Source organism: Marmota flaviventris, chromosome 6 (assembly GCF_047511675.1).
Source record: "Marmota flaviventris isolate mMarFla1 chromosome 6, mMarFla1.hap1, whole genome shotgun sequence".
Lineage (NCBI taxonomy): Eukaryota > Metazoa > Chordata > Mammalia > Rodentia > Sciuridae > Marmota > Marmota flaviventris.
This window is the reverse complement of record NC_092503.1, coordinates 7,312,141-7,339,104: the sequence shown is the minus strand read 5'-3', so window position 1 is coordinate 7,339,104 and position 26,964 is coordinate 7,312,141. Positions and strand designations below refer to the sequence as shown.

The window sequence follows — 26,964 nt, the reverse complement described above, 5'->3', positions numbered from 1 at the left end:
AAAAAGATATGCATTGAAATTCTCCCTCATATCCATATCCTATAGCTGCCAAATACATAGACACAATGTTATGGTTCTTGCCCATTATTCCAGAGATTCAAGTAAACACAGATGTATGTGTATGTGCATATATATACACACATATATACACATACACATACATATACATATACCTATAGCAGTACCCCTTGTCCTTGGGGGTACATTCCAAGCCTCCAGTGGATACCTGAAACCACAGACATACTGAACATATATGCTCTTTTTCCTATACATAGATACCTATAATAAAGTTTTGTTTATAAATTAGGCACAATAAGGGATTCCTTCTTACCAGATCTATTAAAAACTTAGCATATTTATTATTTTTTTTCCTCTCCTTATTAAGTTGAGAACTTTTACCTTTTCACTTAAAGGAAGTATTTTACAGTTTCTTTTTGGAAGGTCCAATTTTCCAGCATACAACTTCAGGAACATTATTAAGTAAAATAAGGGTTCCCTGAACATAAGCACTGCATACCTTGACAGTCCATCTGATAACTAACTGAGATGACTAATGGGTAGGTAGCATCTATGACAGAGATACTGTGGACAAAGGAATGATTCATATAATGAATGTGAGATTTTATCACAAGAGGCATGTGCAAGATTTCATCATGCTAATCAGAACAGTATGTAATGTGAAATGTATGAACTGTTCATTTCTGCAACTTTCCACTTAATATTTTCATACTGTGATGGATGGTAGAGGATCACAGGTAATTGAAATTTTGGGAAGTAAAATCATGTGTTTAGGGGGGGCTTCTATCTATCTATATATCTAACATTTATCTATCTTCAGTTATCAATCAATCTATATTAGGGGGTTAATTCACTGATTGGGTTAAGGATCTCATAACCCATTCATTTTACCTCTAAGCCTTCCTAAATTGTCTCATACATGAGCTTTTGGGGAACATCTAATATCTAAACCATAACATATACTTTCACCATTTTTAGTAATACTTTGCATGTTTATATATTTACATTGTATTTCCACAAATAATAAAATACCTACTTTTCTATGTGTTGCTTTTTTTTTTTTTTTTTTTGCCATTAATGGTACAATTTGAAGAATTTCCTTATCGGTGTATCATAGCTGACTTCCATTTTTTAAATGGCTGTATAGTAGTTTGTTGAATGGAATCTTATAATTTATTTAACCAGTCTCCCAACTAATGTGCATTTAGGTTGTTTCTAATCTTTGTAACATAAAAAATGCTTTACTGATTGATTGTGTCATTTTGTTCACGTAAATTCTGAGCAGGTAGAATTGCTAAGTTTAAGGACATGCACATTTGTCATCATGACACTTGTCACAGATTTCAAATCTGTGTTCCTATGAGCAATGCCGGAGGCTGCCTCTCCCCCAACTCTCTCTTGAGATATCAGGCTCCAGGAAAGGTGATCTGGGACAATCCAAGTGTCTTAGTGCAGTGTACATCTGATCATGAAGGAGACTGAGCAATTCTCGTGTATTTAAGACCTGTTTGGATTTCCTTTTTGCTGCATTAACTGCTCAGGTTCTTTGCCTATTATCTCAATTGAGTGGTTACTACTATGGATTTGTTAAGGCTCTTTCTATGTTCAGGAAATTAGCCCTCTATGGAGTAGTGAATATTTTCTCTAAATTTGACCTTATTTTGGTAGCATGAATTGAACTCAGGGGCACTCGACCACTGAGCTACATCCCCAGCCCTTTTTTGTATTTTATTTAGAGACAGGGTCTCACTGAGTTGCTTAGTGCCTTGCTTTTGCTGAGGCTGGCTTTGTACTTGTGAGCCTCCCTCCTCAGCCCCCAGAGCTGCTGGGATTACAGGCGTGCGTCACTGTGCCGGGCGGCCATTTTGTTTTTATGATAGATTTTTGATGCAGATTTTTTAATTTTTGTGAATGCAAACAAATGAATCTTTCTTCTCTGAGTCTTGGATTGTTATTATTTTTGTCATATTTAGAAAAACCTTCCTTCTCATGAAGGTATAAAGGAAACTTCCTGCAGTGTATTCATTTTTGTATTTTCTTTCTTCTTTAATGTTTAAGCCTTTGTTTTAGCTTGAATTTATCCCACAGTATGGTATGAGTCACAGATTCGACCTCATCTTTCTCTCCAACTGGGTAGAGTTGTCCCAAAACATTTATTGAAAAGTTCACTCGGGATCCCAGCTGCCTACCTTTGCATGTTCTCAGCCTCCTCGATGGTCTCAGGCAAAGCCTTCCCTTTGGTCTCTGGAAGCAGCAACACCAGTCCTCCAGCAATCAAGCCAATCACAGCTGGAAGACAACATGCAAATCACATTAGAGACTGAAAGGCAGAACCCTGTAATTAGAGCTCCCCTTTGTCTGTCTTCTCCCCCCCCCTTTCCCCGTCCTCCCGTGGTGTTTTTTTATATATTTATTTATAGATTCCTTTGCCGTCTTGAATTGCCTTATTTTCCATCATAAATATTGTGCCAATTCCAAATGCCATTGGATGACCGTTCCTTTTAGGGAAATGAAATACTTAACATTTGGAGTCAAGTTTATTCTAGGCAAGAGGACATGGCCACAATACTAAAAGTCTTTGGAGTTAGAAAATAACTCTGAGAAAAGAACCTATGAAAAAAGAACATAACTGTGCCAATATAAAGCACTTGGTAAGGAAAATAAGTCAGAAAACTTGGACCACTACCAGCAAATAAAGTCATGAGTCACGTATCACTGCCCAATAGCATTGAAAAATAGAGTCAGGCCATTTAGTCCAAGTTCAGGGGCTTGCTAATTAAGTCCCCGGAGTTCTTTCTTCTTCGTCTCTAGTTGTAATCTTTAGTAACAACCATAGTTGTTATTAGTTGATAGTTTTGTTTCTTTAAGTTCTGATAAAAGTTTGGGTCTTTTATGATTTTATGTTTTTTCATAATAGAATGCAGGAAGTGGGATGTGGATTCTTTGCTAGTTTGGGAGTGGCAAAGCACTGTCTGCTAGATTCCATTTTTACCCTCAAAAAATGGTGAAAATGGATACCACAAGGCCCTTCCACAGAAGCACAAGCCCTAGCACTGAGCACCTGGTCACACTCTGACTTCCTCACCAGTCTGTGGACCTTGGGAAGTTCTGCAATCGCTCTGACCCTCTAATTTCCCTTGACAAAATATCTACGTCACAGGCTTGTTATGAGGTTGAAATGAGTTAATATTTGACAAGCACTTAGAAGAATGCCTGTTCCTGGTGTGAACTAGGGACATGGTCACTAAATAACTAACCTCTTTAGCTCTCCCAAACCTCCCCAATTTAGTAGTTACTGTATTGCAAAGAATGCAAGCAGGAAACACACCCAGTTGGCATCTGAACCTCTGAAGAGAGAATTCCGATGAACAATAGATTCATCAGATTTTCCATTTAGCATTGTATGTTCACAAAGACAAGATAATGAACCGGGATACGCATCATCTATTTTTGCAGGGCTCCTTCAACCAGGATTCCCAGGGTTTTGATCTTCAGACTTCTTAGGAGGCTGCTTAACAGCTATTTCAAGTCCACCATTAGCACACTAGTATTGTATTTCCTGCTAGCTGCCAAATTAAAGGTTGGTGAGGGAAGGAGATCACACTTTCAAAAGTAAAATTGGGATTGTCTGAGTTAGAGTGGAGGGTGCAATGCAGACACCAGGTTGGGGGGGGCACAGCTCAGCAGGAGGGCTCTGGCCTATCATGTGTGAGGCCCTCTGTTTGCCCCCCAGCACTGTCAAAAAAATAAAAAAGGTAATTTGGGTGTGGTGGCATGCACACGTAGTCACAGATACTTGGGAGGCTGAGGAAGGAGAGTCAGTTGAGCTCAGTAGACCAGCCTGTCACACAGCAAGACCCAGAAGGGAAGGGAGGAATGAGCGGTTACACTTCCTTCCCCAGGGAAGGCGAAGCATGAGCGAGGGTCAACAGCGGCTTCCAGGCCTGGATTTTGTGTTGCTGTGTTAAAAAGCAGTTAGAGAAACATGCGACATCTTTTATATTAAAATATTCTCCTGACCCCTCAGTCACCCACTGTCCACCTAAGGGAGTGGCCGAGGTTGACATGCCTCTAACTCCTTCTCTGAAGGAGTCCAGAGGGTGTGAGGGCACTTCTTCAGAGGAAGAGGGGCTCTGGGACAGTCCCTCAGCCGGCATTGGGGAGGGAGGATCTGGGCCATGTGTGTGCCTTCAGCAGTGCCAGCAACACGGGGGCCAAGCCTTGGTTATCTCAGGATAACGAGCTGCGTCTGTCGGCCCTGTCCATCCTTCTGTCATGATATCGGGGTGGGAGGAATTCACTGTCTCAAGGGGGAAGCCCACGGATGGTCTGTGGCTTCTGCGACAGACACAGAGCAGATGAAGCCCAGTTTCCCCCCAAATCCCTCGAACAGGGAAGAGACAAACCAGGGCAAGCGTGTGGGGGCGGTGATGTGCAGCACAGGAGAGAAGTCGGAGGTGCTTCCCTGCGCCCACCAGCAGGTGGGAGCTTAGCCCCTCTCCTCCAGCCCAGTTATGTCCTGTGTGCCCCCAGGAAAGGGGCACTCAGCCAGGTACAGGAGGCCTGAGTGGGTCCTTCAGGAGACTGAAAGGGGGGCGCCAAGGTGTCAGTTAACGTGTGCGCACGAATCTGAAACAGCGTCCACATCTCACGTGTCTGGGGACACCTGTCCCATGGCCTGCAGCTGTGGGGAACCGGCAACGACACGAATGAATGTGGGTGCCAGACCCCAGGACCCTTCCAGGCTTCGTGTACGGCATCCCATGGATTCGCCCAGGCACCTTCCGTCCTGTGGGCAGGGGGTGGGCAGGCGGGGCTCAGTGCCTGTGTTCCCTACTGTCCCAGCGCCATTGGCGTGGGGAAGGGGAGGCACTGCCCAGCTCCTGGAGTCCAACAGCCCTGGGGGTGGGCGGGGTAGTGCCCTCAGGCTGGCCACCACCAAAGCACTTTCTTCCTTGTGGATTTTGTTTCCTCTGTGTTTTGGAAATTGCCATATGCAGAATCTTACCTGCCTTTCTTTGAACTAGTGAAATAAAAGGGCTTTGTGTTTTAGGGCGACCAGGCATGGAGTCAGGAAGGGTCAGCTCTCTGACCAAGACCTGGAGGGGTGGGGGTCAGTGGAGAGAGCTGGGGGCGCTGCAGGGAGACGGCCTCCTGCCCCCCTCCTGTCTTCAACTCTATCTCTGAGGCAGGAGTCCCATGCGTGAGTGTTGGTTGTGACCAATAGTTTACAAAGGCCAGTATTACTAATTAGCATACCAACAATGTCACAAATCTCTAGTAACTAGTGTGGACTAATGGGCATGGTGCCTGTGTCCAGGTAGAGAGATGGGGTTGTGCTCAGCCCTCTATGGGGATTTCTTACCAAACACCACCAGCGGGAGCTCAAGCCAGACCTCAGTGAGGCGGTAGACCAGGAACGGCGTGAAGATGCCACCAATGTCACACATGGAGGAGCAGACCATGACGCCCAGGTTCCTGAAGTGCAGGAAACTGATTTACCACGGGAGGATAGTGATCTCCCACCTTCCCTGAGGACCCTCCTTCCCCAAAGCATTAAATGTCCAAAACCGGAGAAGTATGGCCATGTTCTTCCCTCCCTCCCCCTCGTCCTTTCTCCGCCCCCCTTCCTCTATCGAGGCACCAGGGATTGAACCTACTAGGCAAGTGCTCCACTCTTGAGCTATATCTGCAGTCCTCAAAAATTTTTATTTTGCCACAGGGTCTCTCACTCAGTTGCCCAGGCTGGCCTTGAACCTGCCATCCTCCTGCCTCAGCTTCCCACATCACTGGGACGATGGGCGTGCACTACCCCGTCTCGCTGCTCACATTATTTTCAATGCACACAGACGGTGTCTGCACACAGTTGGCTTCGTAACCCATCCTGCTCACCGACTTCCGGGCGGGAGGAGCAGCTTGACCTTGCCCTTCCATCGCCCTCCTCCCTGCCCTCACTCCTCCGGCCACCTGGTGCTCCCTCTCTTACAAGCCCTGTCTACTGTTCTCACCACAGCCTCTGGACGCTGCCTGCCACCTGCCTGTAAGTGTGAAGGGTGAAGAGCTGGCCCAGCTGCTGCCTCTCTGTGCCCACCTTCCCAACACCATGCTTTCAAAAGCAGAGTGTCCCTGCTGTGCCCAGGCAGTTCTAGCCAGAAAACAGGGCTCACAGCCGTCCCGCTCACCTAATGAATGTGGGGTACAGCTCAGCGTTGACCAGGCACACCATCTGATAGGCCATGGTGATCCCCATCCTGCCCAGACACGCGACGGCGACCCTCAGCCCCTGCAGATCTGTGGGGGACAATGCACCACTCACACACTGCACATGAGCCCTCAGCCCCAGAGGGCTCCAGAGCAGGCTTGTGTGGAGAACTTCCAGGTTCAGAAGGGGCCGGGGAGCAGGGGTGGCTTACAGAGTCAAGGCCATGGCAGCAGCTCTCCGGGTCTGTGTTGACCTCACACGTGATTCTAAGACTCTTTTAAAAACCTGACTATTTTTCTAAAGGTGGTTTTATGTTCAGAGCAAAATTAAGAGGAAAGTACAGAGATTCGCCATCACACCTCAGCCCCAAGTGAATGTGGCCTCCCCCATTATCAGAGCACCTCACAGAGGGGAACGTTGGGTTGTGAGGAACCTGCAGTGACACGACACTGTCACCCACTGTCACCCCAGTCCATAGTTTACATTAGGCCTGGGAGTCACTCTTGGTGGTGATCATCCCGTGGGTCTGGATAAATGTCTGATGACACATGTCCACTCCTGCACAGAGATTCTCTCTGCCTCCCAGAGTCCCCTGCCCTCTGCCCATCCAACACCCCCTGCTCCCTGGCCACTTCTGATCTTCTATGTCTCCCCATTTTGCCTCCAAGACTCTGACCGCTAGACCCCCGTTGTGAAGGGCAACGGTGCTCCAGCAGTTCCCAAAGCTGGGGCCACGTTACGGAGGTTACCCCAGAGAAACCGCAACGCTTGGGCATATTGTAAATAAGTGCTACTCAGTGAAGGAGTTGAACAAAGCTTCACATGGCTGAAGGGATTCTGATCCTCAGGAAAGAGTATGTCCTAAGGCAAGAATCGTTTATTGATGGCACTTATTGGAGGGAGCTTCCCCAGAAGTCCTGGAGCAAGACTTTGACCTTGGGCCTGCTCTCCCCAAAGCCCAGGCTCCCTGCTGCGGGTCAGCTTTGAAGCCGTAGTGCAACGTCTCACATCGTCTCTTGTTCTGTCACCTCAGGTGTGACTGCCTGACATCATTGCTCTTATTTCTTTATTTCTATTTTTTATTTAAAAATTTTTCTTCTTCTTTTTTTTTTTTAGTTTGACATGATTATAAAATCTAATTTGGTCCCTAGTACTTCCCCTTCCCTCCCTCCCTCATTCCCTTCCCCTCTACTCAACTCATCTTTCTGATACTTATTTTTTTTTTAATTTTTTTTAGTTGCAGATGATCACAATGCCTTTATTTTATTTATTTTTATGTGGTGCTGAGGCTTGAACCCTGTGCCTCACACATGCTAGACAAGCACTCTACCGCTGAGCCACAACCCCAGCCCCTCGGCTATTTACTTTTATTTTAGTTTTTTTGAAGTGTGTTTCCTGTGGATATACATGATGATGGAGTTCACTGTGGCATATTCATAGATGTGCCTTGTACATAGGGAAGGCAGCTCAAATTCCTTCCACGGGTCTTCCCTTATCCCGTCCCTCCTCAACCCCCCCTTAATCCCCTTCATCTAGTCCACTGATTTTTCTTCTATTTTGATAAAATCTCCCTTTTCCTTTCTCTCTCTCTCTCCCTCTCTCTCATCTCTATCATCTCCATCTCTCTTTTACCCCTTATTTTGGACTAGTTTTTTCATATCAGAGAAAAAAATTGGCTTTTAGTTTTTTGAGATTGGCTTATTTCACTCAGCATGATAATCTCCAGTTCCACCTATTTACTGGAAAATGCCATAATTTCATTCTTCTTTATGGCTGAGTCATACTCCATTGTATATATATATAACTCATTTTCTTTACCCATTCATCTGTTGAAGGGCACCTAGGTTGGCTGCATGGATTGACTACTGTGAACTGTGCTGCTATAAACACTGCACATCACTCTTAAGAGCAGGTTGGCCATATGGGTTTGCTCAGAAAGATCCTGAGTATTTCCCTTTGTCTTTCCAAATAGATGTGAGATAAAGTACATGGACTTCCTATCACAGGGTTTTGACCCTCCCTCTTAAGGCCTTGGGGACAAGGCCACAGGTTGTCCTGAAACTTACCATCAGGGATATAAATGGAAGCTAGACAGGCCACCCCTGCCACCATGTTTGACACAGCCCAAGGATATCGCCGCCCGATGCGGTCAATGGTGAGGATGATGATGAAGGCCGCTGGGAATTCAACAAGAGCAGAGTAGAAGAAATCCAGGTAGACATTGTCCCCTGCGAGGCCCATGTGCATGATAAGGCCCTGGTAGAGAACAGAGCTCGTGAACCTGGACAGAGGGGAGAGCCAGAGTCAAGCGGAGCACCACACACACCCCAGAAAGGAGAGGGTTCTGCAAGAACCGGAGTGGATGGCAGGGAGCCTTTCCCTCCATCCCATCTCTCCGACACCAGTGGGTCTGCCTCAGTGCTGGCTGTGACCAGGGAACAAGGAAAAGGGAAGCACTGGGATGGTCCCTATGAGCGCCAAGGACGTCTTAGCCGAGCGATTTACTAGCAAAACTGTCTGGGGTCATTAGTGGTTGTGGATCTGTCCTCTTTGTGGTCTTTGAAAGCAGTTGGGACCAAGAGGAGTGATTACTTAATTCAAGCCTCAAGAAACAGAAGACCAAACGAGCACCCCTCCCATCCCCAGGATTTCTCTTCTGGCCTAAGGGTTCTAGTTTTGTTGACTTGAAACAGCCGACTCGTCTCATGTAATGGAAACACAGGGGGGATGGGGGGATGGGGATGAAAGGTCAGAAAGGGAAGGAAGGCGGAGGAGGCCAGATCTCCAAGCCGCCTTTCCTGTGCAGTGTTGTGACAAGCTTTGCCTTTGTCACTGGTGATGAGTCTGCAGGGGATGCTGCAGGTCCCCGTGCTCTGAGCACCTTTCTAGGAAAGGCCCGGCTCGAAGCCCTGAGCAGCCCGTGGGTGGCCAACAGGGCCTCGTCCGAGTCAGAGGACCGTGGAACCCCTGGATTATTCTTGTTCATAAGTTTATTCTTTTTCTTTTTTTTTTCTCCAGGAACAAAAAGAAAAAAGAAATGTCTCTTTGCTTGCCAGCCCTGGACTCCTGCAGAGGTCCACACCCCTCTGCAGTTCTCTTACACCAGCTGTGCTCAGGTTGGCAAGTGTTTGAATCACCTGGAGAATTTAAGAACTCTTGGCTACTGGGCACTACCCCAGACCATTTAAACCAGTTTCTAAAGACGAGGGTCTGCAGTGGCATCTTCTAACTCCCCAGAGATGCTAATGAGCGGCCAAGGTCGAGGCCGAGCAGACCTTGCTAAGCCCTGGAAGCCCACGTCTGCTTTGGTGAGAACAGTGTTATCAGGGAAACCTCTCCATGAGCCACACGTCCCTGCCCCCTTCAATGCTAACACCGGATGAGGTCATGTTTTGAAGGTGTTCTTGTTCCCGCCCCAATTGTGACTGTGATTCAATGCATTTAGGGGAATTTTAAAGCAAAAACAACAAAGAAAAATGTCTTACCAGTTGTACATTAAGATCAAAGTATGCTTTCTTATCTGAGGGGTTCTGACCAAGTCAAGAAAGGAGGGATTCAGCTTCTCGCCCACTTCCTCCTCGGCTCTCAGGCTCTAAGCAAACGAACAATAAAATTGACTTCCTCTGTTTAATGACAGGGTCTCTGTCCCAGGGAGAAGTAACCATAATACCCTCACTTCCTGTGTCCACCATGTGCCCAGTCCTACTCTAAGAACTTCTTACTTTGATGTAGTCTTTATAAAGACCCTGAAGTTAGGGCCTATTTTCCACCCATTTTATGGAAGAGGAATACATAAGGAATACTGAGAAGTTAGGCAAATCATGGTGTGTATTTAAAGTGACATCATTTGTAAGGCACCCTGGGGTATTGCCAAGGCCCAGGCCCATGACCCTCAGGGCTGAGGGTGAAGTAATTGGTCACCCATCGGGATCCCTCTGTGGCCTGTCAGGCAAGTCTCTTTGGGACCTTGACATTCAGACCAGCATCAGCACTGGCTGGAGTTTCTTAGAAATAAAAGATCTAGACTATGGAACAACCAGCTGACATGTCCATCAACTGACAAGTGGATACAGACGGTGTGGTCTATACACAATGGAGGGTTATTCAGCCAAAAAGAAAAATGAAATTATGTCATTTGCATAAAAATGGATGGAATTTGAGAACACAATGTTAAACAAAATCAGCCAAACTTAGAAGATTGAGGGTCCTATGAGGGAAGCTACAGAGGAGAAGGTAGAAGAAAGATGTAATGGAGGGGAGGGTCTTATGAAAATTGAAGGGTGATCAGTAGAGTAGAAGAAAGCAATAAGGGAGAGGAAGGAGGGAAGGGAAAAACGAAATATGGGGAATGATATGGGCCAAATTATATTGTTCCATTGTGTGCATGCATGAACATGTGTCAACGAACCCTACCACTATGTAGGACTGTAATGCACCATTAAAAATATGGAACAAAATAATAAAGTAACAAGAGATGGATGGGGATGTGCATTTTCACAAGGTCCCCAGGTGACTGCACACAGGATGTAGTTAGTACATGACAAGTTCGACTCTGGAAGAACGTGGTCACTAGGTGGCGGAGCAGGGACTCTCCATTCTACTGCCTCCTTCCCAAAAGGGATGTGACAGCCTGTGAGAGAAGAGAGCATGAGCAAGACTGGCAGTCACCAGATGGTCGCCATGGTCTGAATGCCATCTCTGGTGGGACAGTGACTCCCCTGTGACTGACGCCCTGGTCAGTCACTAAAAGAATCTAGAACCTAAGAGTTAGTGCCACCTGGTCATTAGTGGAAAAGAAGATGCATTTCCACCACCCAGGAACAGGGACGAAGAGAAGGAAAAAGTTGTCTGCACCTGCAAGTCCTCGCCCTAGACTTTGTGTAAGTCTGAGCTCCTTCCAGGTGGCCTATCTAGATCCTCGTCCAGAGGGATTCACTCTTGTGTCAACATCATTTCCTAATGCACTTCACTTTCTCTCCTCTAGTCCCTGTCAGATGAAAAGGTTTGAGTCCAAAGTGATGAGATCTATTGATGGCCAAGGGCACCTCCCTAAAAAGGCGTGGCCCCGGTGGACTGTCCCAGCTCTGGGGACAACCTGTGGACAGCAAACACGGTGAGCTGGCTACTAGTTGTGGAACCGATGGATTATTCTTGCACTTTAGAGTTGTTTTTTTCCCCCTCCAGGTACCAAAGAAAAGGTACAGGGCCTTTCCTTGCCAGCCCTGAAACAGAACAAGTGGATTCCTTGGTAACTGGATTCTGTTTAAGAAGACAGGGGTTTGCTTCAAATGTTTGGAAACGATTTGTATCCAAGATATTTTTTTGTGCTCAAAGGACTGCTTTATGGACCCAGGAATCTGCCTGGGGATGCTGGGTGTGAGCGTGAGCAGGATAGTGGCAGCAACGCTGTGAGTTGCACAAGGCAGAAGCTCCTTGATTGACTTTTGAATGATTTCTCATTCCTTGTGAATTTGCTTGGATCTGTCTCAAGTGTTCTCCCTGGATGCTCTCCTCTCATGCATGAAATATTCTATTGCATTTCCTGTAAGCAGGCCCAAGTGCATGCTGGTGGACCCCTCCAAGGCTCCTCATTTCCATTGCTAATGGGCCCAGTTTCTCAAACCCTCTCTTTTCACTGCCCTGTGATTGGACACTTAAGACCCCCACTTACCTGGATAGAGGCTGGCATTGATTTTCCATTTTTCTTTGCAATGTACTTAATGATCCTCATGGCTTTGGCGTTCTTGTTCTGGGAGATCAGCCACCTTGGAGACTCAGGTATGCACCTAGAGCACAATGTCAGTGGAGGGGAGACTTTAGCTGGCTGGCCCCCAACTGCATAGTGGGGTATCTGGGAGGATCTTACCAGCGGGTTTCAGCTGGATCTAGAAAGGAGATAAAAACCTGCAGCAGGTGTTTGATTCTTTCCTTCCTCAAGAGCTGACTTGTAATCAGCCTTCACCAGGAGCCTTCAGGCTGTCGCTTCAGGTGTCCCCAAGCTTTTTGTAAAAGTCTGAGAACTGTCAGAAGGGTCAGAGGGTGGAGAGGTGGAAGTATGCAAAGCTTCATGGGGAAAGCAAGTGTGAGTGTGTGTGTGTGAGAGAGTGTGTATGTGTGAGTTTGTGTGAATGTGAGTGTGTGTGTGTGAGTGTGTGAGTGTTTGTGATGTGGCTTATATAAATAATACATCATTCCAGATGTGTGTGAGTGTGTAAGTGTGTGTGTGAGTGTGTAAGTATGTGTGTGAGTGTGTGTTTGTGGGCGGGATGTGTCCTACATAAGTAATACATCATTCCAGAAGCTGATTCCCCCAGGGACAGGGGAAGTGTCTGAGGTCAGGGCTCTTCTCCCAGTGCACATGGCACAAAGGTAGCCCCGGCTTGGATGGCTGCTCAGTGCTCTGAGGGGCAGGCTCCACGGGACCTGGGATGGATGTTTCTGTGGCAGTGCCACTGGAGGAGGAGGAGCCAGGGCACCTCTTTTTGGCTGGAGGCTCAGGGTCAGGAGCAGGAGTGTGGCATATTCAGTCTCAGAACCCACAATTCACGCTATGACACTGCAGGGCTGTTTTTCTAGATGCCACCTGGTGTTCATGAGCAGCTCCAGATCTCTCCCTTAAGGAAGCCCAGGGTCAGCTTGGCCAGCTGTTGCGTGAACTGGGGGACCAGGAGGTAGGGAATCCCAGAGTGTAGGAACCCCAACAGCCTTCCAGGTGGAAGTTCTGGTAGAGTTAACCCCGATAGTTAAAGACCTGCCAGATAGAGCAGAAATTAAAGCAATATTTTGGAAAATTAGGACCACTGAGAAAATATCATAGGAGAGGGAATCCTGGCTTAATCCAAATTCTCCTGAACATGAACTTTGGATCAATTCTACAGTAAAGTGGCTTGCTTGATGATGAAACAGGGCTATTCATGTTCAGACAAAGACTGGACAGTCATGCACAGGGGCCTTACCATGGGAATCTGATCTGGGACAGGAGACTGACCACGAGGCTCCAGAGTTACCTGACCTTAGAGCTGACTGCAGGTCGGGCCAGCCAAGTAATGCAACAGCCAGTCACCTGTTGACACCGGCAGCAGCAAGGAGCAAGGTCACAGAGCTGCAGGCATGGCTTCCCAAGTCGGGAGGAGGCCCCACTAGGCCTCGGCAGTGGCCAGGGGAGGCGGGGGGGTGGGGGTGGTGGGGGGGTGGGGGGTGGGCGGAGACTGTGGCCAGAGTCCCTGTGAAGGTGCTGCCTTGCTCTTCCTTGGTCTGGCTCCTCTTTCTTTGCCTGGCTGCCAAAGCTTGGTGCTTTCTCGGGTTCTGGCCCAATCCCCTTCCTCTCACAACTCTCTTCATTTCCTGAGTGACCTCATCTGTGCCGTTAGCAACGAAAAGATACTTGAATTCTACTCAGACTCAGATGGTTACATTTCCCTGGCCCCTGGGCATCTGCATGTGACGTCCTTTACCACCTCAGATTTGGCATGTCCAAAGCTCAACAACCCATTCCCTCCCACCTGTGCCTCCTTCCGGTCCTCACCCCTTTGAGTGACTCCCACCAACACGCAGGTGCCCAGCCCACACTGGGGCGTCCACTGCACACCTCCTGTCTCTAGACTGCCACATGCAGTCTGCCCCAAGCTCCACCTTGTCACCTTGTTAGAACTGGTTATAAGTATTTTCCTCTCCCTACCTCCCCCCTGCCTCCACCCAGGTCGTCTCTTGCAGATTGTTGCCCTGGCCTCTAGACGACCCCCTGCTTCCATTCTTCCCCGTGAGACCTGTTTTCTCTGCATCCTGAACAATCTTTCCAAAATGCAGCCCCACCACGGAGTTTGTAGACTTGTAAATAAGTTCAGCTTAATGCTATTGGTGCACATGGCAAGACGTGCCTCCAAGGAGGCCGAGGCTGGGCAAGAAGTGGGCCTTCCTGCTAACGCATTAGGTGTCCATTCTTGGGGCTGCCGAGGGGGTTTCTCAGCAATGGAGTGACATGAAGATGGATTTTTAAGTTGCTGTTTGATAAAGGATCAGAGGACAGTAAAGCCGATATCAAGAAGAACAGCTGGGAAAGGTATCCAGTCAAGAAATGAGACTTCCTAGTGGAATAGGAAAATAAAGGTGGATTCAGAGCTACAACCAGGGTAGAAATGAACCCAGGGAGACCAGGGACAGAGGGAGATAGGATCGTTCTCAGAGTATGATGGACTATAGGTCCCCGGGAATTGATATGTTGAGGTCCTGGCCCCCAATGTGTAACCTGAGGTGGGTCTTTGGGAAGTAACTGGGATCAGATGAGGCTTTGAGGGTGGGCCCCTTATGATGGGGTTTGTGTCCTTGTGACAAGAGAGAGAACAGAGCTCAATGGTTCACTGTCCATCGTGGGTGGACACAAGGCGGAAGCAGCTGTCGGCAGCCAGCCTGAGTGAGCCCAAGGCGCCCAGCACCCGGATCCTGGACTTCCAGCCCACCAACTGTGAGAAATGAGTGTGCTTTTGAAGTCCTCCATCTGCAGTGTTTTGCTGTGGCCTCTTGAGCTGATTGGGACATAGGTTTTACTGGCTCTTGGATGAGAAACAGGCTCCCTGGGAAGGTTGAGATGCACATTTCTTAGGCAACTATGGGAGACATCAGGATGCATCCAGGAGGAACCAAGAATGTGGGTTGTGCCCAGGAGGGAGAGTGGGTCTGATAATCAGCATTTTCCCTGCCTTACTTTAGGTCACTTCACATTAGGGGTTTCTAATAACTTCTGTCATTTTCCATTGTTTCCCATTGGCAAGGGTGACACACACATCTTACTTGCCTTGGTAACTGATTGATCGGATGGTCTGTCCGGGGTTCCTTGTTGGCCTTATTTGGGATAAAACTGCTGTGATGGGTTGGGGATGTCTGTCTTGGGCATGGGTATGAGGAGGTATTGTGACTAGTGCCAGCTCTGTTTTCTCCATCCTAAGATTTCCAATGAGCAGGAACAGAATATCAACAGTAATATGGTTGATTCCTTCACAGGGTCTGCAGTCCAAATTGTACCACAGCTGTGAAAGCCAAGTTAAATGCCAAATAAATAAAGGAAATGTAAGATCTAGGTCACAAAACTGTTATATCGATTTCCAGTGGAAGAATGTCTGATTTTTATCTCTGAAATGTGGACCTGGGCTTCCTGTGTGATAGGCCTAGAGGGTGAAATAAACCTTGGAATTCCGAAGCCAGGTTAATAAAATAAATTATTTCAACCCATCTCCTTTTTTTGTTCCAAACAGACTTACCAGTAATAGAGCAGGAAGCAGAAGTTGGGCAGAGTAACCGCGAACTGCAGCCACCTCCAGTGAGGAAGGGTGTACGCCACCCCCGCTAGCACCAGGAGCCCCACGGTAAAGGACACTTGGTAAAAAATCCCCACTTTTCTCCGATAGCTGAGCCCGACAAATTCTGTAACTGCAGAGAGAACCCAATGGTCAACGAGATACAGTGCATCAGGGCTGTCAGTACAGTGGGATGTGCAACTCAAAAGAAAGGAAAACGCCATCCCCCCATTCTAGAATTTTCCATGCAGCCCTCTTTTACATGATTCCTGTGGTTTATTTCCTTATGATTGCTATTGTATTAATTAATAGAAAATTTGTAACTCAACATCTTTAGATAAAATTAAAGGCCTACCAATATGAGCAAAAATGCTTGATTTATAGAATGATTTCAAGGACAAATGCAATTGTATTTCAGACAAATGCAAAATTTTGATCTAGAATAAGAATGATCTGAATAAGTGGATCAGATGTTGACTTTGGGCTGTAGATGATTTTTGGTACATGAACACCTGAACGTAACTGGTTTTCTCCAGGGTTAAGCACTTTCTTGGCAGCCCTGCTTCTTAGCATAATTGACTTGGAAACCCAGCAGTGGGCTGGAGTCAGCCAGTGCTAACATGCAAGAAATTATTTTTCAATTTTCAGGAAATTTGCAAACTGGTCATTTAGTCTTGTTATCTTGAAATCAGCCCCATGGAAGGTTTACACTTTGGAACTTGGAAAGCGCCACACACCAGGGCTTCTTGTTCTCCGAGAGCAAACTCACCAGCACCTGGCACCTGCATGTGGTGGCACAGTGGCCTTATCTTCCCAGGACTACATCAGGCAGACCAGTGAGGTCCTGTGCTTGGGGTCAGGGAGGGCTAGTTTATATGGTCTTAGTCAAACTCAAGTTCTGGATGTCCCACAAGCCACAATTTTTGCTTTACATGTTTGACAAATATGTCAAAGATTTCAACCATTTATAAACCAAACAGAAATGCCCCTAAATATTCCTACAAATTATGGCAAATTATCCAAACTATTTTAAAAAAGTTCAACAAAGTGATGCTTGAGGGTGTCAATAAGGTGGTTGGGGGGAATAGATGAGTTTGGGGGAAGATGGGCAGGGAGAGGTGGAGTAACAAAGTGTACATCAAGGACATTGAGAGGGACTGGAGAAGAAATCAATGGGAGGAGGTTAAGAGTAACTTTTGCTGAAACTTACATTTGTACAAATTCTACATATTGTGTGTTCTAGAAACCAAGTCACTGGTTGAATAACTGCATACATTAACTGACCAAACATTCATTAGATGCCTGCCTCGGCAGAATAGCATTAAAAACCATCTCTTACTCTTATTCCCCAAATTGTCTTTACTCGATAAAGCTGTGCAAGCAGAGATATTCTAGTTCTCTTGAGTATAATGAGAGCTTTATTATTATTATTTTAACTTTGAATAGATGCTATTTAAATGTGGCCAAAGGAAAAGTAACCATGAGGCTAATTTCAAAGATCCAATTGTGGTGGTGATTTTTTTTTACTATTGCTATAAAGATGTCCCGTTATTAGAATTTGAATATACCCTAAAGCCCCATGAACCTTAACCTGAACTCTGGCTCCTAATGAATGGGATGTAAATTATATTGCTGAATCTACAAATGGCTTCTTGAGTAACTTAGGTCCACTCTGGTACTTGTATTCTCAGTTTTCTTGTATATGAATTGAGGATAATTCTGGCTAACTTAAATGGAAGTTTGTAAAGTAATAAGGTGCTTTGTACATCAAAAGCATCCATCATCTTTGCCTGGCAGGCTAAGTTTTCTCTCTGCACAACACTCCAGGGCACAGAAATAAAAAATTCCAAGAGTCACCCAGGAATCTGGGTGGCATGACATTGACTCTTGCTTCGACCTTGTTTTCTTTTCACAGTGGGGATGCAGAGTTCACTGAAGGAGTCAAAACATTCTTTTGATACAGAATGAAAGTCTCTCAACATGGTCTTGAAGCTGGGTCCAGGTCCCACCTGGCCCCCCCACTACACTTTGGAACAGAGGCCCTGTGTGCCACAGATTCTTACTCAGGATGTAGCCTATTAACCAGCCTGCTTTGCTGACCAGTCCTTGGATCAGGCGAAACAGCAACATCCACGTGTAGGTTGGGGCGATGGCCATGAGGACCCCAGAGAGAGCGTTGATGAGGATAGTGGCGAGGAGGCAGAATTTACGGCCAAATCTGCAGAGAGGAAAACAGAGGGAATTGGATTGAATCTGATTCACGGAAGTTGTAGAAGACTCATGAAAGTCATGGAAATCTAACCAGAATCAGAGGCTAAGTCTAAAGGACAGAGTCATGAAGAGGATCCCTGATTTCAGCTCTGGTCGGGACGTTTTGCCAGCGAAACTTTGTATAAATTTTAAGCACAATGAGCCCCGTTCACCCCAGGGCTCTTCATAGTGACACTGTAGTGGGGATGCCGGGACAGTGTTCCTTCTTCAGGCCACCCAGTGCAGAATGCCTACAGGGCCAGCCAGGCTGATCATCATCCTGTGAGCTGGGCCTTTACCCTAACAGTCTCTACCAGCTGCCCACCCAAGAACGTTTTTGCTTTGGAAAAAAAACAAACTCCAATATGCAGGACACACCCTCACCCATGTTCAGCTGTGCCTTTGGGTTTTGTGGTCTTTGCATGTCTCCATGGAAACTGTCCTTGGTCCCCCCAGGTTCCCGAGGGCTTCCTGGTGGGGTGGCTTCACTTTATTTGAGGGACTCAGGTTTCACCAGCTTCGGGACTTGGAGAGGCAAACCTGGCGAGTGGGTTTAATCACAGCCTCACCTCTTACTACGCTGTTGGGCAAATTATCTGACCTGGCTCGATTTCTCCGTCTGACAGCTGAAGAGGGTGAAGGGAGACATGGTAGATGGTGAGAGGCACTTCGCCTGCCCTGCCTTTCCCCCTGCTGTTTGCGAAGATGGCAGCCTGGTGTAAATGTGGTTCATCCCCCAAGATGAACCACAAAAAGATAAATCCCCCAAGGATTCAGGTCTCCTGAGTGGCCACGAGGAGGGTCAGTGAACCGCTAAGCAGGGGAGCCTGCCAGGAGGTGCTGAGGTCACTGGAGGCACTGCCCATGGAGGAATTAAGGTGGTCTTCAGGGAAGCCTGAGTTAGTCTCCTGAGAGTGTCATTGTGTAAGAGTGACCTCTGCTTCCTGAACCACCCTCCTGGCTCTCTGTCTTGTGAAGTGATTGCTCCCCCTGACGCACATTCCTGCCCTCACGATGCCCTGCACCCTGACGTCCTCACCAGAGCTCACTGTTGCTGGTGCTGTCTCCGTGAACTGCCAGAATTGTAAGCTAACTGGATCTCCTTTCTTTATAACGTTCCTCAGCCTCGGGTGTTACACTATATAACAAATAATGGGCTGACATAGATGGTCTGAGAGTTGACTTGGGGCCCAGTGACACTCTCATCATGTCTTCTTGGTTGTGTTCTAAAAGACACTCTAATTCAATGTTGGTGGGTTTTAAAATTTTTTCCTAGAAGACAATGTTATCTTTAATCCACTTCAATCTGCCTGGGTGTTTTTTGTCATTAGGATTGCATGTGCTAATGGTGGCAGAGTTTCCTTTCTGTAATTGCTGCTCTATTAATGGGCAACTATGCTCCAGTGACTGTTTCAAATAATAATCCACAACATCTTGAATAACTATTTGAGAATGTTAATGCTTTAACTCTGAAGTTTAATGTTCAAGCAGTCTCACTGGTAATCACTGTAAACTCCTGAACTTCTTAAACTCCTTTTCGGGCTCTCCACCAGTGGCTTTCCACTGTCAATCTATAACCCCTTGGCCTCTAATTCAAAGCCTTCCAAAGTCACGGCTCAGTTAATCCTCCGCCTTTCTTCTCACATTCTCCTACCTCACAGCCTTCCCTTCACCCTCAAGTTTATCATCTGCAGACACCTGCTCGGGTGGCATTCCTTAGCTCCTTCAGGTGCAGAATTAAACACCACAGCGAGGCTTCTGTGAATGCACAGATACCTTAAGAGGAGAGGGAATATTCACCACTAAGACTCAAAGCAAGAAAGCCAAATCCACGATACAGAGAGACTTACTGGGGGATATATTCCACTAAATGCTATTTTAAAAGATAAATCATGGCCAGAAGAAATGTTGGAGACCTGGGATAGTGGTTTGAGACTCACCCACAGATGGCGTCACTTAAATGATTTTATGAAAAACCAAAAGATGAAACCAGAGAGAAGGTTAGACACAACACTGCCAGCTCTATATTTCAGAATATCAGAAAATATTCTGCTTATGTTTCATGCTGTGCTCACAGGTCAGGGCTGAATCAGAGATGAATAGGGCGATGTGGGGCAGTGAGCACAAGTGTATTCCCCACTGATTTGAGAGTTACATATAGCTTTATTTTATGTGTAACTATATATGTGTGGCCTGTACTAGACACAACACCGCCAGCTCTGTGAGTGTCTTAGCTGCCTACCACTCAGGACTGGGTTCAGGGATATCAGCATGAGGGGACAGCGGGGACCAGCATCCCGTGGGAGCTGGTTAAAGGTGCAGCCTCTCAGGCCACCCGATCTGAACCCGAATTCTAACAAGATCCTGCTGTGATCCTAAGTGAAACGTACAAATGAGGATTTCCAATAATACTTGCACACAGTAGTTAGTTTAGAACATGCTTCGGGAGATCATGGATGTTGGGCACGTTTGACAGGGACCTACTGGGACTCGACTTCTGCTTTGATCTGGACAAGCAGACAGCAGGGTGCTGATTCCCAAGAACTGATTATCAAAGTCAGAAAATTTGCAGCTAGTTGTGAAACACAGCCATTATCAAAAATTAGATGAGATCAACTGACAACTAAATAAGTTAACTTAAAAACAAGTGTTTTGTTTTGTTTTTTTTTTAAAAAAAAAGCCAGGCACAGTGGCACACGCCTGTAATCCCAGGCACTCAGGAGGCTGAGGCAGGAAGATCGCAAGTTCAAACCCAGCCTCAGCAATTTAGCAAGGCCCTAAGCAACTCAGCAAGATCCTGTCCTAATAAAATATTAAATAGGGGGCTAGGGATGGAGGACTCAGTGGTTAAGCACCCCTGGGCTCAATCTCTGGTACCAAAAAAAAAAAAAAGTAGTAAACATGCAAAACATAGCTTCCTAATTATTTTGCTGCATGTGACCATCTATGCTCACCAGGATACTGTGCCTATGTGGTGGAAATGCTACAGAACAGTGCACATTTATGGCCACCTGTGTCCAGTGACCTCACTTTGGTAGCCTGAAAAGGCCCGAATTCCCCCTCAGAGAGTCACCTGTTAAACATCGTCAAGCCTGGCTCTAAGCATGGTTCTCCTTATTGTCACTGAGTAAAAAACCTGGAATTGAGGTGGGACTCCTTTTTCATGAGTCAGGAGATCCTCAAATCCTGCCTTAGGAGGTCATGGGTGAAGAAACAAGTTATTCAGCTTAGAAAAGGTTCATTTTCAAATTCTCTGACATATGCCTGCTTTCTTTTGCAAAGCTGAGCCCTGAAAAGCCAACTTGCTGTGAGATGTGATAGTCCTTTCTTCCCTTCCCCCCTCCTCCCTCCTCCTTTTTCCCCAAAATTCTTATTTACATCCTTTTCATAAATGTCTTTCTGGTTTTTTTTTTTCTAAAAGACACCCTAGTCAGTTATTAAGGCATATTAATGTTTTATGTGTGTGGAAGACAATACATTTTATTTTATGTCGATTTGATCTGTAGGTAAACTAGGTCTCTATGAGATTCTTGGCCCATTGAACTTATGGGTATTAAGTGAGCAAAAGATAAATGGCTTGGTTTTTTACAAAGCCTATGGGGGTTGTCTTACTGCTTTGGGTCCCCCTTTGCTCTCGCACCCATGACACAGAAGAGGCAAGTGCCATCAAAACTCAATAAAGCTTAGGAAGAAGAATAGAGGCGTGCATACAGCCTTTCAGGGAAAATTAGTGAGTTACCAGCTTTCCAGAGATTTCCACCCCAGGAGCAGAGCGATGAGGTCATGTAAGGAGGAGGGTGATTGACAGAATTGTGACTCAAGAATGCCCTGTGGGCAGGGAGCGGGAATCTCCTCCCACTTCTCGAGTGGGATGAGAATAATTAACTCCTGTCTTCAGCCCACCGGGTGAGGATGTCACCTGTGTGTTCACATCCTTCCCGGTACATGGGCTGTCAGTGTCTCCACCTGGCCATGCAGGAGGGAGAGGGGAGAGCACTGAGCAGTGTGGCCAGCTTCCCAGGGCAGCAAGACTGGACCCTGGGCCTCTCTCATCAATGTGTCCATCTTGACTTAATGAGCATCTCCAAACAGCTGGTCCCCGTTCTGTGCCAACAGAAATAAAAACAAACGCCCCCTCCTCCTCCCCCAGGCCTCCCCCAGCAAGCCAGGAAGACTCCCGGCGGTTATGAACCTGCTGTGACGGCTGCAGCTGCCGGCTGGCTCTCTCCTCCTCTGCATCCTCCTCTCTCCTGCTGCCAGGTCGCCCCGGGCCCTTGTAAAGTCATTAAGCTGTCCCCATGCATCTTTAGCAGGCTTACAAGTTCTCATCCAGCCTGACAATAGCACGTCATCAGAGAAGACATTCTGCTTATGTTTCATGCTGTGCTCACAGGTCGGGGCTGGATCAGAGATGGATAGGGCAATGTGGGGCAGTGAGCACAAGTGTACTCCCCACTGATCGGAGAGTTACATATAGCTTTATTTTATGTGTAACTATATATGTGTAGCCTGTACTTATTCACTATGCAGTTGTGTATAATTACACGTCACCGTCTTAGTAGGTGATCCTGTTCAAAACCTTGAGTTCAGGGCACAGCACACAGAAAACACTCAGTGCACAGTCAGGATCATGGCTATTCCACCTTTGACCCTGGAGCCAAGTTGTCTAAGTGTTCATCCAGGACAAAGCAAACGATCCCATTCTTTTCCCTTTTGAGGACCCCTAAATACATCACTTCGGACATCAAGAGAGCAGAGGTGCACAATGTGAGAACCTGCAGCACACTGAGCGTGGGATCCCGAAACGAGGGGTGAATAAGAGACACAGAGACAGCTTGGCCAGTGTGAATACTGAACACGGGGACACAGAAGCCCAGAGTCCTCTGAGGACGTTTGGTGTGAGAGGCCCTTCCTCATCTCTCTCCAGCGACTGTGACATGGTGGAATTTCTGCACCTCTCCCAATGTAGACAGACCCCACATCCCTTTCATAACATTAGCAATGTTTTAGGTCCCATGCTTTGAGCCCCATCTGGCCCAGGGACCCAGTTCAGGAATCTCATGATCCGAGAGGCAGTGGGGATATTCCAGACTGGCCTGGCGCGGTGGCGCTTGGTGAAGGAGACAGAGCAGGATGGGTCAGAGCTCACGGCCTGAAGGCTCATGAAGGTGGGGGGGCGATGAGGCCAAAGAATGAGCTGGCAGTTACAAAAGGGATGAAATCATTTGTTGCTCTCTCTTGTAGACAGAATAACTGAATTGTTGGACACCTGGCAGGAAATAGTGCTGCCTGGTGAGGAAGCATCCCTCTCTGACCCCAGAGAATCTGAGAATGAAGACGTGAGTCGTTACTGTCAACAGCACAGCAAAAGAAACTTAAGATTATACCAACAACCCACACCAGGCAGGAGGTAGCGAGTTGTTTGGTGTTTGGGGAGAGGAAGGATTCCAGCAGCCCCAGGGAGCCCAGGGTTATCTGGACCCATGGGACCTGAGTGGCCCACAGGTGCTTCACCTACCTGTCTGCCAGGTAGCCGATACCCATGGAACCGACAAAAAACCCTACGTTCACTGCCGACTGGAACAAGTCCAGCATCCAGGAGTTGGCACACACGAGGTTAAACTGTCCAGAAGTGCGACGTGTTCCAAGCCGGGGTGGGGGGGGGGAAGGAAAACAAATCCCGGTTAGATCCTGAGAGAACAGCTCAGCCATGGAGCTTGCTAACCCTTCCTTGAACTGAGCTGGTGCGGCCAAGTGACAAAACCAAACTAGGTCTTGACCATGTTAACTTTTTCTTACCCCACCAAAGACTGGCCCGGAATCCACGTAGCCTCCCATCTGATGGATGTCATTTGGCTCATCTGGATCGTGCACCACATCAGCTGAAGTGGCTAACTGCTCCACTTACAGACAAGTCCATTTGCCTTTAAATTTTAACACACAGGCAATAGGTGTGTGGGCAGGATACTCAAGAACCAGCAGGAGACTGTGCAGTGGGCATCTCTTAACTGCCCTTTTAGTAGTAGGGGGATTCAATGGGTCCTGTTAGTGGCTGTCACATTTGCTTTTATTTGGAGGAGGAGGCAGGGTTGGGGTGAACAGGCGCTGGCCTGGACGTCCTGAGACTCATCTAGACTAACCCTCTGCCGCTCGCCCTGGGGCTGGGTGCAGAACTTTGCTCTGGGCCTCAGTTTCCTCCTCTCTGCAGGAGGGGAGTCAGCCACACTGTGGAGCCTCCTAGAGCTGCACGGTGTCGAGCCCTGAGCCTCTGCCCTACCTGGTACTTCTCCAGATCTTTCTAACCAGTCTTCTCTCCCTAAATACCGGTCCACCTGGGAGCTCTCCACAGTACACGCACAGTCTTCTCCAGCTAAGCTAGACAACTGGCTCTGTCTGTACTTTCAGGATAATTTCACTTTCCCATGTTTTCTCTTGCTGGAACCAGGCTGCACAATTAGATTTTGCTGTGATCACTTGGACACTTTGAGCAAATTAGAAAAGAAAAAAAAAAAAAGCCACCAAGAGAAAAGCTCATCTGTTAACACACTAAATCATGGTTCAGTTGGGCGTCACCTGCTTCCAGGTGTTATTCGCGGGTGACAGAACAGAGGGAGCCGTGGGGCTTCTGAAAACCAGGAAGATTGGAAATACTCCCTGGCAACCTGTCCAGGAGTCCTGCTGAGACTTGCGGGGGGGGGGGGGGGGGGGGAACTAAAATCATTATCATCAGAATGTGAGGAAGTTCTAACTACTCCACGCGTACTCCAAACAAATTAGGAGCTGCTTGCTTTCACTCGGAAACTAGGATTTATGAAATCCAGGCCTTTCCTGGTTCCTTCCTTCAGGAAAGCTCAATGATTTGCATTTTGTTCTGAGTCCTCACTTACCTCAGTGACGATGGAGGAGCCGTGAGTGTCATACACCCAGCCATGTTGACAGGGGACAAGTGGCTGGTGGCTCCTGTTGGCAGCCAGGCTGGCCAGAGGGTCCACACAGCCGAGGGTGCTCTGATTCCAATCCACCTCATACTGCATGCACTGGCGGAGGAAGACCTCATCCGCAGCCCCCAGGCCGGGCACGGTATAGTTTAGCTCCTCTGCTGGGCTCCAGCCGCATCGCTGGCTCAGCTCAGACACCCCGGGGCTCCGGCAGTGGTGGCTGGGGGCAAAGCCCAGGAAGACGATGCCCACGTAGATGGGGGTGAAGGTAGCAGAGAGCAGAGCTAAGAGGAAAAATGTTTGTTTCTGGAAAAAATGAAATTCCCCTATGTGATCTAGGATGTCATCCACGGTTGGCATGGCTCCTGGAGACAGGCGGTCCCGAGGCTTCCCCTGTGCCACCCCAAGTGTTGCAGAGAACAGCCACGGCCAGCTCAGCACAGCTCCTGACCAAAAGTCAAAGGGTGCGAGTTAAGTTAGTTTACTTTAGAAAGGGATGAGCCTTCGGTCAGACTTTTCCTTGGTCAGCCAACTTCACCCTGAGCACCTCTCCAGCGGGGGAAGAAGGTCCTGCAGCTGCCCGGAAATGCCCGCAGCAGGCCCCGGGGCCAAGGTTGTGTTTATTGTAACATCATTCTCTATGAGTTTGCCTCACATCAGCACCAAAACAATCCTTCCTCTGTACCCCACAGGGAGAAATCTGAGTCCCTCTGCAGATTGCAGCCTGTCGATCTTCCCCCAGCTCACTAAGTGTCCAGGAAATTAACATATCCCCATTTCACCCGCAAAGCTGACCTTCCTCCAAACGGCGGTAGAGGTGGGGTGCAGCAGGGTCTCCAGCCAGCACCCACTTAGGTCCTGCTCAAAGCCCCCTTTACTGCGGGGCTCCTACAGGGGCGCTCAGGAGCATGCTGTGGCCGCTGGCTTTGATTTTCCCCAGATCTTGAAATTCTGCTTTTATAATGTGATTACTCCAGTCTGGCATTTTTGTCTTCCACCTGTTTGTGAGCAAAGTTTAACATGTTCTCGTCATGCACTGGTCAAGTGCCAATGCAGGAGACAGAGTTTCTGTGTGTTGTCTTTTTGGCCTAGACATTTCTGCCGTGATTAGGGGTGTCTCTTTAGGATGGTGGTGAGGGCAAGGAAATGCAAGGGGAGCAGGTGGCCTGACTTTACTGCTGCACTGAAGGGTCCCCAGGGCATTTTGGTGTTGCCCAGAAGAAAAGGTGACCTGCTGATCCATCTGCAGGATAAAACACCAGAAATTGAATCCAGCTGGTTTTCTTTCTCCCCCACCCGCTCCTCCTCCTCCTCCTCCTCCTCCTCCTCCTCCTCCTCCTCCTCCTCCTCCTCCTCCTCCTCTTCCTCCTCCTCCTCCTCCTCCTTTACTGAAGTCAGTGGGTATAACAGCATGGTCTGAGGTAGGGACCCGAAGGAGCCTCAGTGCAGCCCTCAGGTGAACTCTCCCCTGCCTCAGAGAGGGGCTCTGCTACGCGGTGCCTCTGCCACTGAAGCCACTGGCCATTTGCTAAGTGAGTAGTTCAGAGAGTGTAGGGGCTTCCTCAATGGCAGCCCGAGTCCTAAGTGAATGAATCAGAAGCTGAGGCCTGTCCTCTGTGTAGGTGTTCTGTTACTCTGCAGAGGGCCGTGGGAGAGGGTGAGTTAAAGTGACTACAGTCGTCCAACCTCACTCCTCTCCCAGGGACCAGAAGAAGACTTGCACCTGGGTTTGGCTCACAAATACAGCCTGGGTGAGGACGCCAGGTCTTCATGCCGTGGGCAAGAGGGCTCCAGGTAAGGCCAGGAGAGAGCACCGTGCCAGGAAGTGAGGTCGAAATTCATTACCAGTACTTAGAGGAAAGGATCAGATAAGGCGAGGGCAAGACCTCAGATCACTTATAGCAATCAGCTTCCACAGCCGGCCGACACTTTCCACCGAGGCTCTGTCAGCTGTGGTAACATCAATCCTGTTAGGTGACAGAGGACTCTACAGCGAAGCCACATTGGCAGAGATCTCCTAGAGAAGGAGAGGCCACAGAGAAGGTGGAACACAGTAGGGAGCTAACTCAATGCTTGCAACTTTAATCTGGCATCCAGTATCTTTGTCACTTCATTTATGGGATGAATGTGCAGAAGTGTGACCAGAGGGTAATTTGACCCAATGCGGAATGATCATTTAATCCATGTAACCTGATAATCTATTCTGATTAACGTCGGAAGTATTTCTCAATCTTTTATTATGTTCTTTTGTAGTGTAAATAAACGT

The 26,964-nt window shown here is 47.6% G+C and overlaps 1 protein-coding gene across 1 annotated transcript; it reads right to left on the bottom strand.

Moving 5' to 3' along the window:
- Positions 1 to 2,203: 2,203 nt before the first annotated feature.
- On the bottom strand, positions 2,204 to 25,058 carry LOC114096072 (solute carrier family 22 member 2). The gene is made up of 10 exons (XM_027939566.2): positions 24,648 to 25,058; positions 23,279 to 23,382; positions 17,574 to 17,728; positions 15,475 to 15,643; positions 11,892 to 12,006; positions 9,706 to 9,812; positions 8,287 to 8,501; positions 6,201 to 6,309; positions 5,384 to 5,496; positions 2,204 to 2,307 (listed from the first exon to the last, which is right to left on the bottom strand). Exons 1-10 carry the CDS (start codon positions 25,056 to 25,058, stop codon positions 2,204 to 2,206), a joined length of 1,602 nt encoding a protein of 533 aa, XP_027795367.2.
- Positions 25,059 to 26,964: the final 1,906 nt, after the last annotated feature.

Excerpts from the sequence above, each read along its gene's own strand:
- LOC114096072 (XM_027939566.2), bottom strand. The coding sequence starts at position 25,058 with ATGCCAACCGTGGATGACATCCTAGATCACATAGGGGAATTTCATTTT. Across the intron at positions 23,383-24,647 it reads GCTCCTCCATCGTCACTGAG|TTTAACCTCGTGTGTGCCAA; the intron begins GTAAGTGAGGAC and ends ACTTCTGGACAG. Across the intron at positions 6,310-8,286 it reads TTCCATTTATATCCCTGATG|ATCTGCAGGGGCTGAGGGTC; the intron begins GTAAGTTTCAGG and ends TGTCCCCCACAG.